The 14,397-nt window shown below is 38.4% G+C and overlaps 1 protein-coding gene across 4 annotated transcripts in view; it reads right to left on the bottom strand.

Moving 5' to 3' along the window:
* STOX1 (storkhead box 1) overlaps nt 1-14,397 on the bottom strand; it is a 33,766-nt gene that overhangs the window by 5,979 nt on the left and 13,390 nt on the right. For all 4 annotated transcript variants that reach the window (XM_073353496.1, XM_073353495.1, XM_073353494.1 and 1 more), the window contains exon 2: nt 2,413-2,565. In XM_073353496.1, the coding sequence (XP_073209597.1) occupies nt 2,413-2,565 (153 nt within the window). The remainder of the gene's footprint in view (nt 1-2,412; nt 2,566-14,397) is intronic.

Below are 14,397 nucleotides of genomic sequence, written 5' to 3'. Positions count from 1 at the left end.
AATTACAAAGAATTCCCTATGGACACGTTATTACACAATGGTCCTTTATAGGACCGTTTCATCTTCCTCTGACGAATGTAGTACTGGCTATTGTTGGAGATAGGATGCCCAACTAAATCCGGTATAGCAATTCTCTTCTTCAATTCATCAAATACGAATAAACCCAAGTTTTCAACTGCCACTAGGATTTACCGATTACCATTTCTATCAATGTTTTTCAATGATGGGTCACAGTCCCTGACAATCTACTGAAAACTGGGGGGCCATCCTAGGTTTTTCATAAATTCCATGCCCCTGCAGTCCTGCTTAGTAAGAATGAAAGCTTCCAGTAAAACGGTACCATCTATGGCAGTCTGCAGAGTGAGATATCCCTTCATTTATTACAAGTATGTAGAGTGTTATTTCCATCTGAGCTAAGATCATATCTGGGACTGTTGTGATGCAATTTAAAATTATTTCAAGTTCTTGGCAGGACTCTAGCCCAATCTATGGTGACACACTAAAAGCCTATCGTTAGAAACCTCTAATTTTTGCATTACAAGCAAACAAGCAAGATGGATTATCAGAGTAGCCTGTACACTAAGTAGGACTAGAGGAGCACTAAGGGTCAGGAGAGATGACAAGTATCAGACCAAGGAACTTTCATGGAGTACCAGATGTAGGCCCTGCTGGACACATGTAATTAAACATGGGGGAGGCCTCCTTTCTTGGGGCTTGTCTACACTTACCAGGGGATCGATGAGCGGCGATTGATACATTGGCGGTCGATTTGGCGCACGGGTTCTCAAATTGGGGGTCGGGACCCCTCAGGGGGTCGCAAAGTTATTACATGAGGGGTCGTGAGCTGTCAAACTCCACCCCAAACCCCGCTTTGCCTCCAGCATTTATAATGGTGTTAAATATATAAAATAGTGTTTTTAATTTATAGGGGGGGGGTGTCGCACTCAGAGGCTTGCTATATGAAAGGGGTCACCAGTACAAAAGTTTGAAAGCCACTGATTTAGCGGGTCTAGTGAAGACCCGCTAAATCGACAACAGATCACTCTCCCGTCGACTCTGTACCCCACCGGATCAAGAAGAGTAGGGGGAGTCAATGGGAGAGCATCTCCCGTCGACATCATGTAGCATGGACCCCATGGTAAGCAGGTCTAAGCTACGTCGATTTGAGTTATGCTATTGAATATACGCTATTTCCCCTGTAGTGTAGACAAGGCCTTGGAAGACAGGATTAGGAAAGTAACTAGATCAGCAGGCTGAAAATGGAATATTTAGGCTAAGTAAACGATAAGATTTAGTAAATAAGATAAAAGACAAAATGTCTGAACTAGCTAATATAAAGGGGGGGGAACATGCAGGGAACCATTTACTGAGAACATGATAACCATGAACAGCAAAAGTCAGGAGTGTAAGGATAAGGTAAAGAATAAAGTCAAACGTGGACAGCAGGTGAACAGAACATGCTGTACAGCGATTAGTTCCCACAAAGTGACTAAGACAATCCCCAAATGGATGATGCAGTGTATAATAAATGCAATGTAATGTGTAAATGTATATAGAGGAAGAGGTTTTCTGTGTAACTTTGTATGTGTGATACACCCTATACCCACTTCCTATGCTTGAGTCTGATCAACTCAGCATAGCTTTGCTGTATGCCAAATTAAGGAATCTGAGTGACAAGACTGGAATCAGACTGAACTCTTGGGGAACTGAGTGGAAAAGGTCTCAGGAGAACCCCAACACCAGAATGGGGCTTTAAAAAAAAAAATTGTAATTAGGTGCTCCTGATCCTGGGAGCTCAGGGGAAATTGCTGCTCTCCTGTCAGACATGCAGGATTAAAGAGTAATGCTCATTTAGAATGAGTGATGAATTTAGAATTTCCTTTTTGGGGCAAAGAAATGTTTGGCCACCAAACCTGAAATTGAGGCCAATCTTATTTGTGGCCACAGACCCTTTACATGGATTCCTCTTAGCCAATCCCACACCCCCTAGGTAAGTCAAATATCACGTTTCCATCCATTAAAGAGGGTGATTAAAAGCTTTAGGATCTCCAGTTAGGAAAACCATACTTTCACACACCTCTACCTTTTGGCCTCTTTTAGTACCTCTTTCAATTTTCATGTGCTCTCCCTCCTTAGCATACAGCCACTGATATATTTTCTTTCTATTTCTCAATATAAAGTGATACTTAGTCGGAAGAATTCTATACAAAAATAAAATACATTTTACCAAACTGTACATAGAGTTACAGAGATAGTGCGGGTGGGTGTATAAATTAATTTGTGATTATCTGTTCATTTATATTCTTCCATTTTGCCAGCTTCAGGCAGATTGTTAATGAATGTTTGCACGCACTGTCAGCAATATAAGAATTACAATTTATTAGCTTCTGAAGGGAAAAAGTAACATATTACCTGGATAATATTTCACCAACTGATCCATTAATGTTTCCTGGGTAACAATAACATGAGCTGCATTCATATCAGATATAGCACAGCAAAGAATTTCTGCCAAAGGAACAAACTGGGATTGAGAAATAGGATTCATGTGAATTGGAGATACATCACCTAAAATGTAAAAAAAGAGAAAGCAAGCTGCTTATTTGGGATATTGTTTAGTTTACTATTATTCATGCTATAGCCACTTAAACATGAACTTAAGCTGCCACTACCTCCCTTTTATACTTCTGCCCCCTTACCCTCCACTCTCCCCTGCTCTTTTAGTAACTAATTATGAAGAATATTTTTCAGGAACAAAAATATGACTCCTGGCAAGCTGATGGTAATGCACTGATATTTGCAACAAGAGAAAAAAAGGTTTTTAAGTAAAATGAGATTACCTTAGGTGTTTTTAATTCAATGTAAAATTGCGTATAAACTGAGTTAAGAAGGGACTTAAAAACAGAAAAAGGATGTTTGACTACTTCTGGTTTGCCTGAATGACAGCTTACATACACTAAAATGTGGAATCTATGTTTCTCTGAAGAGCTACACAAAAAGCAAAACACCCAGCAACTTTTCTGAATAGGTGAGTTGTATATCAAAGTTTTCAAAAAATTGGGATGGAAGAGAAAAGAGACATACCAAAAGATTGTCTACATCGTTGCTCACACAAATTTTAAGACCAGTTCATCTGAACCACTGCTAGAACTGGTAGAAAAATTATTGGTAAATTTCCCATGTGTAGAGAAAGCCTAAGAAACAGGATTATCTAGTTGACTGAGCAAAAAGCAGGGAGCCAGAAAATTTCTCAGCCCTGTTATCATCTCTGCCACTGTTGCAACAATAATTTTGTACTTATACAGCACTGTATAATTTACGCTATTCCTCAAAACACCCCCTATAGTGTAGGTAAATATTATCCCCATTTTACGAACAGAAAACAGAGACTCAGGGAGGTGAAGTAACATATCCAAGGTCATACAGCAAGTCTGGGTCAAGACCCAGGTATCCAGACTCTCAGGCCCATCCTGATCAAGTGGATCACAGTTCCTGTTCAGAAAAGGCACTTAACCTTTCTGTTTTTATTTCTCTCTTTATATATTGTTTATCATCAGCACGACACATATATAAAGCATCATCAAATTACTCAGCCCTCTACAAGATATTCCATGACCCAAAGAGCTTTACAGTCATTATTCCACCTGAAAAGCTTCTGGGCTCTCAAAATTCTGGAAATAAGTCAGAGCATATTACAGCATTCAGTAAAATGGCATTAAAAGCCACAAAAGGGATTTTCTTTTGCCATTTTGTACAGCCCGGCTAAGCACCTACATGGAGTGTAGTACTGCAAATACTTATGTACATGCTTCACACATGAGTAGTCCCAGTTAAACAAACTGCTTTAGGGTTGAATTAAATGGCACTACTTATATGTGCATCAAGCATGTGCATCAGTATTTACAGGATTGCTGCCCAAGGAACGATGATCTTGTAGGCAAGACCTTGGGCTGTGAACCAGGAGATTTGGGTCCTATTCATGGTTCTACATTGGTCAAGTCAAACTAGTTAGCCTCAGTTTCCCCGTCGGTAAACTGGGGATGATAATCCTTTCCCCTTTCCCTGACAGGGATAAGGTAAATACATTAACATTTGCCTGGAGTTCTGATACTATAGTGATAAGTGGGATATAAAAACTTATAAACAACTACCACCACCACAATCAATCCCTAAACAAACAGACTATCCTATACTTACATCACTGTGATAAGTAAAAACAAGACTATACAGCGGGGGTTTGCACACATGGTAAGATTAACAGCATATTATTTCCCTGAATAAAACTATGTTTTTGATTAGATAAATTATTCTCTTTTGTCATCTGTTGGTATTACTGTATATTGCACATACAGCCCATAGTACCATTAACTACCAAGGCATGCATAATGTAACAGCAAATCCCCATTGGGTACTTTATGAGGTAGAGAAATGATTCCAGAGCCAAAGAGGTTGATCTTCTTTTAAAGAGGAAGAAGTGTGACTTTACATGCTAAGTTTGTGTAGATCAGGTTAAGCAATAATTCAGGCTTAATTTAACTAAACCGGACAGATAGTTGGATGACTATGTAATCTGATCCTTATCATACTGTAGCCAGAAAAACACTCAACACCGAATATATCTCTTACATAAATGGAATAAGGAGCAGCACTTCGAAGAACTTTTATTAAATTGCTCTGGACCTTTGTTTTACAATTTATGATTATGTTCAACAAAAAGTGTTTAGAAAAAGCTGAGCATTATTTCCCCAGTGATGTTGCTAAGATACAACTTGCAGGTGCATAAATCATTGCAAGCTTTCTTTGTGCAGGAAAGGAAAATAAACCTTCAATAATAGCCTTTTAGAATAGCTGGCCATTTCAGTTCTTTAGTATAGGTAAGCCCTCTGGTTACAAGACTCTTTTTGCAACTTATTTCTATGTTGGAGTTTTCTGTTTCGCTTTTGTCTTTTTTACAAGAATCAGGTTGCCATGCAAGAGTCAGGCAACACAGCAAAACACATGTAATGTAGTGACTGCCTTCTGATAACTATTTTCATGTGCATTACTGCCTCAGTCTACATACGCCCGTGAGAGAACACACCACTCTATAACTGATGTAAATTTACATATTCACACTGCGTGAAAGAGCAGCAGAATTTTTAGCACATTTATAATGCAATTCACAGATTGATACTACCAGAAAACACACAAATTTTAATTCAGTGTAGATCACAGTGCTCCTCCACTACTGAAATAAAACAAATATTTAAAATATGCAGAAAAACTAAATACTTTTAAAGCAAGCATGGAGGAGATTATGGATAACAATACAAAAATACTGATCTACTTCTCATTAAACTGTTGGATTTATTATTTTTATTATTAAAATGCATTTTAAATAAAGAATCCTCATTTTACAGAAACATGCAAAAAAAAATTAGATTTGTGTGGGAAAATACTCCTTTCATAGTTTGTGTGCTTTGTGTTCTCTGGGTCTGATCCTGCACTGCTGAAGCCAATGGGAGTTTTGACATTCACTTCAATGGAAGCAAGATGAATCCCTTTATGCTTCAGAACTTGTAATATATTTGCTCCTTTTACACATCAGAAAAGGCACACTTTACAAATTCTGCACAACACAAAGCACCACTTCCTTTCCCAAACATTTCTCTTGGTAAGACTAATTGTCTCCATTTCCTTGTAGTAGATACAAAAAGACTTGCCTTGACTCAAAATTAAGAACCTGTCACCGATCAGGTAAAATACATACCAATCCTACTGATTGCTTAAATACAACATAATGTCCATGTTGCAAAGAAACAATGAGGAGTCCTTGTGGCACCTTAGAGACTAACATTTATTTGGACATAAGCTTTTGTGGGCTAAAACCCACTTCCTCAGATGCATGGAGTGAAAAATACAGTAAGCAGTATATATTTATTTATTTATTTTACAGACTCATTAGCACTGACCCCTTGGTAAGGCAACTCCCATCTTTTCATGTGCTGTAATATATACATTGCTTACTGTATTTTTCACTCCATGCATCTGATGAAGTGGGTTTTAGCCCACAAAAGCTTATGCCCAAATAAATTTGTTAGTCTCGAAGGCGTCACAAGGACTCCTTGTTGTTTTTGCTAATACAGACTAACACTGCTACCACTCTGAAACATGTTGCTCAGATTAACTTTTACAAAAGCATGTTTACTGACCCCGAAGTAGGCAGTTTGCCAGTCATGTATTGACCTTCAAGTGGTTTTACCAGTGTACTCAAACTCAGCTAATTACCTGGATACATGAAACCTGAGAGTATCTTTTTGGAGTATGTACTGGCTCACAATGTGGGAAAGTCATCTGTAATACAAGCCATAGATAACAGTACTCAGTGAACAGAAAAGCCTCCAGATACTCTTGATCAACATAAAAGGATTTTTTGTTCCATGTCTGTAACTTGGGAGGTTTACTGGGTTTTAATAGTACATAACAGATGGTAGCTTTTCTGCCTGTTTAGGCATTAAAAATAAATACTTATGTCCACTTTTAGTTCTGGTGTAAACCAGCATAATTCCAGTGAAGTTAATGAAGTTGCATCTACTTACACCAGAGCTCAATTTAGCCCTTAGATTTCAAAACCCTGGTGTATTAACGAGTAAATCATTCTGAACAGAAACAAAAAACACAACTAAGTTATCCACATTTCCTGATATACTGATATCTGTTATACGACACAGAATGGATGTTATAAACCAAGTGAAATGCAAGATCAACATTTCAATTATCCTTAGTCAAAAGTAACCATGCAGAGTTAAACAAACTGAGCATGCTAAACATTCCATGAATCCCATAAACATTTGCATGATAACGCTGCTTTTATTGATGTTTTCTGTTTGCTGCATCTTTATATAAAGGACTAAGTTTAGCCCTAGCATAAACAGGCACAACTCCATTAACATGCAAGTTTTGTGCCTTTCTGTAGACATGTGGTCCTCAATCTATTTACCCTTGTGGGCCATATATGCTGCTCTCTGTGTGTTATGTGGTCCGCATCCACATATATAGATATAGATAGATATATATACACACACACACACACACACACACACACACACACACACTCAACCTGTATGGTCCTGAGGATTCACATGGGCCACTGCTCTATGGTGACTGGGCCGCAAGCAGCCTGCAGGCCAAGAAACACTGCTGTATACTGTAATGTAACAAGTCAGCAAAGAGACATGTCTTTATGCACAATCAAGGAGTAATGATATTTACAGGTAAAAGTATTAGGAAATTTTTTAAGAGGAAAAGTGTTGGTGAAGAATGAACACGGAGAGTTGTGCAAAATGTAAAAAAAACCCACTGATTTATATTTAAATGCATCTTTTAAAAATCTTTCAAAAGTTCTATCTATTTCAGAGACAGGATGGGCATCGCATGAAAGTGGTTGTAATGATAAATTTAATTATTCAATTAATGTGCTTAAGTACATTAGTCATATAAAAGAAATACCATATGTGCCACGCCTGGTTTGAGAAATGTCCAAGTTTTTATTGATATAAACAGTAATAGTTTAGTCTTGTATAAGAAGTTCCTTTATGTACTGCTGCATTAAAGAATTTGTATTCCTGATGGGCTGGGGGCGGGGGAATCCTACTTGCATACAAAGAGCTTTGAGCAAACAAGCTTTGAGAACAAAAGATACAAATAAATTTCAGCATTTTAGCACTGAAATTACATTTGTGTATAATACTTAAAAGTTTAAAAACTTCTTGTTGAAGTGGCAACTCAGCACATCTGACTGACTTCTGGGGCCATACTTATTAATCTGTGCTAAAACAGAAGATGCATATTAAATATAAACATTATATTTCAACTACTGATTATTACAAGAATAAACTGTGACACAATATGAAAAAAACAATAGCCCCTTTTAGGTTAATCTGTTATGTAAAGATTTTAAAACCAGTGATCTAGTGCTATACTTTTAGGGCCACATTTTTCAGAAGTTCTCAGCATCAGCAGTTCCTGAAAGTCTGGTCCCAACTGCAGGTGCTGAGAACTTTTGAAAATCTAGTCCTTAGAGTTACCTTCTAACACATAAAGAAAAGGAGTACTTGTGGCACCTTAGAGACTAACCAATTTATTTGAGCATGAGCTGCTCAAATAAATTGGTTAGTCTCTAAGGTGCCACAAGTACTCCTTTTCTTTTTGCGAATACAGACTAACACGGCTGTTCCTCTGAAACCTGTCTTCTAACACATGTAGCCAGTTACCATGGAATTCTTAGTTAGCACATAATAGCAACCTCAGCCTGCTTAGTTTCATTACAAACATCTGGAATACACACACACATATGGTGAAAATGAAGCCAGATATCAATACAGCATCTAAAGGGCATGATCACGGAAATCAGCTGGAGTCTTTCCAGCTGGCTTGGATCAGGCTCCAAAAAAGGAACACAAGTGATGTGAGAAATACAAATGGATTTGTATGGCATGGCTGTCAAAGTGCAAAAAGAGGAGAAGAACTAGGTCATGCTGAAACACATTTCTGGCTTTCAGAACATGAGTGTGTTAAATATGTTCTAAGGACCACATATGGCAATGGGCAACAATTAAATACTTTAAAAATGATCACAAAGCTGGTTTCAAGCACCTAAATCATTCACAGAACACTTGACTAGATTTCCAAATACAGATAAGGACGTTATAAAAGAAAATTAAGCTTTTGTTTTGTTTGCATGTTTACCTACTAAGACAGAGGCTCAAGGTCCTGTGTCCCACCTACAATAGCTGACAACATAAGGAGCCTCCCAAATAGCATAAAGAATTCTGCTTCTAATTCCACAAGCTCTGCATACCTCAGCAGAGGAGCTAGACCCCACACCTTTTTGACAATCACAATGGTAAAGACCTAATTTGGGTCACATCTGTTTTTTCTCATTTACAGAAAATTTTTATTTCTATATAAAAGCATGTGTCAAGGTTCCTCCCCCACTCTGAACTCTAGGGTACAGACGCGGGGACCTGCATGAAAAACCTCCTAAGCTTATCTTTACCAGCTTAGGTCAAAACTTCCCCAAGGTACAAAATATTCCCCCCGTTATCCTTGGACTGGCCGCTACCACCACCAAACTAATACTGGTTACTGGGGAAGAGCTGTTTGGACGCGTCCTTCCCCCCAAAATACTTCCCAAAACCTTGCACCCCACTTCCTGGACAAGGTTTGGTAAAAAGCCTCACCAATTTGCCTAGGTGACTACAGACCCAGACCCTTGGATCTTAAGAACAATGAACAATCCTCCCAACACTTGCACCCCCCCCTTTCCTGGGAAATGTTGGATAAAAAGCCTCACCAATTTGCATAGGTGACCACAGACCCAAACCCTTGGATCTGAGAACAATGAAAAAGCATTCAGTGTTTTACAAGAAGACTTTTAATAAAAAATAGAAGTAAATAGAAATAAAGAAATCCCCCCTGTAAAATCAGGATGGTAGATATCTTACAGGGTAATTAGATTCAAAAACATAGAGAACCCCTCTAGGCAAAACCTTAAGTTACAAAAAAGATACACAGACAGAAATAGTTATTCTATTCAGCACAATTCTTTTCTCAGCCATTTAAAGAAATCATAATCTAACACATACCTAGCTAGATTACTTACTACAAGTTCTAAGACTCCATTCCTGTTCTGTCCCTGGCCAAGACGACTAGACAGACAGACACAGACCCTTTGTTTCTCTCCCTCCTCCCAGCTTTTGAAAGTATCTTGTCTCCTCATTGGTCATTTTGGTCAGGTGCCAGCGAGGTTACCTTTAGCTTCTTAACCCTTTACAGGTGAGAGGAGCTTTCCCCTGGCCAGGAGGGATTTCAAAGGGGTTTACCCTTCCCTTTATATTTATGACAGCATGTGACAGTGAGGGTGTAATGTGCTTAATAGAAAGCATCAGGAAGAGCGTATAGAGGATTCAGATGGAGGAAAAGAGAAGGGACAATGCTGTCACTTTCAAAATGAGAAGATTTATCTTTCCCAGTAAACTGACTACCAACGGTGTTTAGTGCCTATAGAGAACCTAGGTTCTAGCTCCTTTAATATATCTAATATACAGTACAGAATCTAAGAGTTAGAAGTATTTCCAACTATTTCACTTTTTTTTTTTGGATGTAGATAAATATCACCCTTCTTTCACTGGGCATATTACTATTTCCACCAATACATCACCTTCACACCATTAAACTGGGAGTAATTATAGAATTGGCATTTGTGCTGCAAAGTTCATGGGATAATTTTTCCAATAAGCTGGCTTTCTCTTTGTGGATGACAAGTGAGCCACAATCAAATGCAGATGTAGATTTGAGTTCTTAAAGTGTTAAACTTTCATCTCATCCACACTGTTTCAACAACTGAGCCTTCACCAGCTTTGGCTGAAGGGGGCTTTGGCCCTGCAGTGACATAATGGACTCATGTACCACCTCTCATATTGGCTACTCTGTCCAACAAAACCTGCCAGGCTTTGCTGGCAGTATACACCTTTTCCCAGATGTAACTGGTTCATTTCCCTCTCCAATCTCAGCTTGGCTAGGGGTTGACAGCTCCCCTTTTTGGGCCCAGGAAGCACAGTCTACCTAGTAAAAACCCCACCAGGAAGGGAACAGTTCTAAGTTAGCATCTTACCACTGGTCAGGAACATACAGAAATGACCTCTTCATTTACCTGTTGCTGAACCTGGCAATGGGTCCACATCTGAATACAAAGATACTCAAGTGGTTTAGACTTCTAAACACTAAGGTGGTTTATAAACTGCATAATCTAGAGTGGTTTTAAAGTACAATTAGTCAAAGTGGACGGAATCAAACGGTTTAAAAAAGGATAATTAAAATAAACCTGGGTGTTTAAAAACATATCAGGTCACGCGGTGTAAGACCCAGCATACATGGGGCCTCTGAGGACCGAGTAGTCTGTTTTTGAAACTCAAAGTTCTAGTCTTTGGCTAGAAAGAACTGTTGAAAGACCACGGCATGAATGACAAGCAGCATCATAACCACCACACAAAAGGTCATTGAGGAATTATTTTGACATCACAACCTACAGCCTTAGAACCCCTAGTTTAGACTGTAAAATCCTCGGTGAGATTTTCTTGTCTCTTCTTCCTTGGCATCAGCACCTATTAGTCTCCTATTCCACAGCTGTACACAGTGTAGTTGTAGCCATGTTGATCCCAGGATATTAGAGAGATAAGGTGGGTGAGGTCATATCATTCACTGGACCAACTTCAGCTGGTGAGAGACAAGCTGTCGAGCCACACAGAGCTCTTCTTCAAGTCTGAAGAAAGCTTGTCTCCCTCACCAACAGATATCAGTCCCATAAAAGGTATGACCTCACCCACCTTATCTCTCCTATTCCACAGGGCAGTTTCAGTTTACTTATTTTAGCCAGAAGGACATAACATTTCCTGCTGTTTGGTTGGTGGGTGATGGGAGTGTAAAATGGAAAAGTAAGTCTGAGAAAGATTAGAATTATTAGAATACAAATGCTGCAGATCAAGACCAGATATGCAAAAGAAATACAACTTTGCAAAGCAAAACTAGCAACATGGTTTTATTTGGTATTGTAATGATTTTAAAATGGGGTGAACTTGTTGAATTACAACAATTTCTATTTCATATGCCTTTTTCCCTAACTTTCTGCTCCAGAGTCCGATACATGTCCTGATGCTTACAGCTAACTACATACTCTATATGCACTGTACTCTAGACTCCAAGTAATAGATCAATATACGAGAAGCCAAATTAGAATAAAATAAATTCTGTTTTATTCATCATTACCTACTCCAAAACATTTCGACAGACTCATCACTGCTGAATAATTTTATGAATCTTGGCTGTTGTTAACCTTTCCTCTTGCATTAGTAATACTCTAAATCTAAGAAAGCATTGCATCACCTACATTAAATAACTGCACACAGTATTCAGACAGTTTCCCCATGACAAGTTCTATGAAAATTATTGAGGGTTTGGTGCAAGTCATCCCTAAGTGTGCTCTGTCTTGATCATACAGATGGCAAACATTCTTCTAACAGGACTGTTCTTGAAAAAAAGATATAGAAAAATCTCTCTTTAAAAAACGTCTGACATATTTATCCAGATTAAGGTACTGTCTTCCAGCTTCTTCATAGTTGTCACAGTTAGTCTCCTCTGTAAATTTTTAGCTGGTGGATTATATAACCCACTTAACCACAACAGCTCCCTCAGACCAAAATAGCTGGCAAAATTATTTTAATAAGGCCACTCACTCACCAGCAGTCTGACATATTTCCTATTTTTACCTTGAGCTTTATTTAGTGGTTTTGCAAGGTTAAATATTTCCAAATGAACCATCACATACAATGTAGTAAGGGAGTGTCAGAGTAAAAATGTGAACGGAGCAAAGAGGCCTACATTATGAACTCACATTTGACTTCTGGTCTGAGAAGTATCTTCTCTTTAATTGTAAGTACTTATACATACTGTAGAGTCTGAGCAGCTGTTACACCAATGATGGTGAAACTCCAGTTCTGTGCCAGATCATTCGAACAAATTAAATAAATCAAATCCCACAGCCTGATGACAGCACAATCAGTTTGGCTGGTCTGCATGTACCATTTCTCTATTCTAGTCTATACTGAAGAAGAAAAGTGAAGCTTCTCCAACATCTCCAGTTACAATATTAGTGGCAAAAACTGATAAAAAGATGCACATTTACACAATTAATTCTACCCTTTTACATCCAAGGTATTATACTCAGTCACTTTATTTCAATAGATTAGAATGGCTGTCTCCTGTTTTAAAGGAAAGCCTGTCAAAAGGAGCAAATAAATCAGTATCATCCATTAACATCAGTATAGGATTAACACAGGATTTAAAGAAGCAGATAATGACTAAAGCCAGTTCCATTTTAAAGTTAATTCCCCACTCTTTGTTGGGGATTCAACTTCATTCTGAAATGGGTTTAAATCTCTTGGCAATTCATATTCTGCAGCCCAATACCTATTAAAAATAATCTGATTTAACTCAAAACTGATCATCAGATGGGCTTGAGAGAACATGTTCTATAAAAACATTTATCTTAAGTATAAATTTTTCTTGTATTATGTTCAAGGGCCAAGTAATAGCTGTTAATTACTTTAACATGGGCACGCGGATTATAATTTAATTTTGCACATTAAGGACCCAATCCATTAATTGGATTACATGTGAGCAAAAGCTTAATTTAAACATCACATTGCATTAAAAAAAGGATATGTTTGCATTTAGTTTCTCTTTGTAAAAAAAATTCTAATCTCAGATGTGGAATTTCATGCACTGAGAGAGGCACAGCTTCCCAACTTTGCTGCTCCTGTTGGTTAATAATTGTAGATAATTTTCCGTTGCACTCCATTAATCAGGCAGCAGCACATCTGTCATAAATATAAATAAACCACCTTTCTGAATACAGTGCTATAAAATCCTTCCTGGCCAGAGGCAAAACCCTTCCACCTGTAAAGGGTTAAGAAGCTAAGGTAACCTCGCTGGGACCTGACCCAAAATCACCAATGAGGGGACAATACACTTTCAAATCTGGGGGGGAACCAAAGCGTTGTCTGTCTGTGTGATACTTTTGCTGGAAAGAAATCAGAAATGCAAGCCTTCCAACTCCTCTTAAGTTGGAAAGTAATCTAGCTAGAGAATGCGTTATATTTTCTTTTGTTTAATGGCTGGTAAAATACGCTGTGCTGGAGGGAATGTATATTCCTGTTTTTGTGTCTTTTTGTAATTTAAGGTTTTGCCTAGAGGGATTCTCTATGTTTTGAATCTGATTAGCCTGTAAGGTATTTACCATCCTGATTTTACAGAGGTGATTCTTTTACCTTTTCTTTAATTAAAATTCTTCTTTTAAGAACCTGATTACTTTTTCATTGTTCTTAAGATCCAAGGGTTTGGGTCTGTGTTCACCTGTACCAATTGGTGAGGATTATTATCCTTATTATTATTGGTGGGGAGGGATAGCTCAGTGGTTTGAGCATTGGCCTGCTAAACCCAGAGTTGTGAGTTCAATCCTTGAGGGGGCCATTTAGGGTTCTGGGGCAAACATTGGGGACTAGTCCTGCTTTGAGCAGGGGGTTGGACTAGACGACCTCCTGAGGTCCCTTCCAACTCTGATATTCTATGATTATCAAGCCTTCCCCAAGAAAGGGGGTGTAGGGCTTCAGGGGGATATTTTGGGGGAAGACATCTCCACGTGGGCTCTTTCCCTGTTCTTTGTTTAAGACGCTTGGTGGTGGCAGCATACGGTTTAAGGACAAGGCAAAGTTTGTACCTTGGGGAAGTTTTTAACCTAACCTGGTAAGAATGAGCTTAGGGAGTCTTTCATGCAGGTCCCTACATCTGTACCCTAGAGTTCAG

This window comes from Lepidochelys kempii, chromosome 7 (assembly GCF_965140265.1).
Source record: "Lepidochelys kempii isolate rLepKem1 chromosome 7, rLepKem1.hap2, whole genome shotgun sequence".
NCBI lineage: Eukaryota > Metazoa > Chordata > Testudines > Cheloniidae > Lepidochelys > Lepidochelys kempii.
This window is presented reverse-complemented; position numbering and strand designations above follow the sequence as displayed.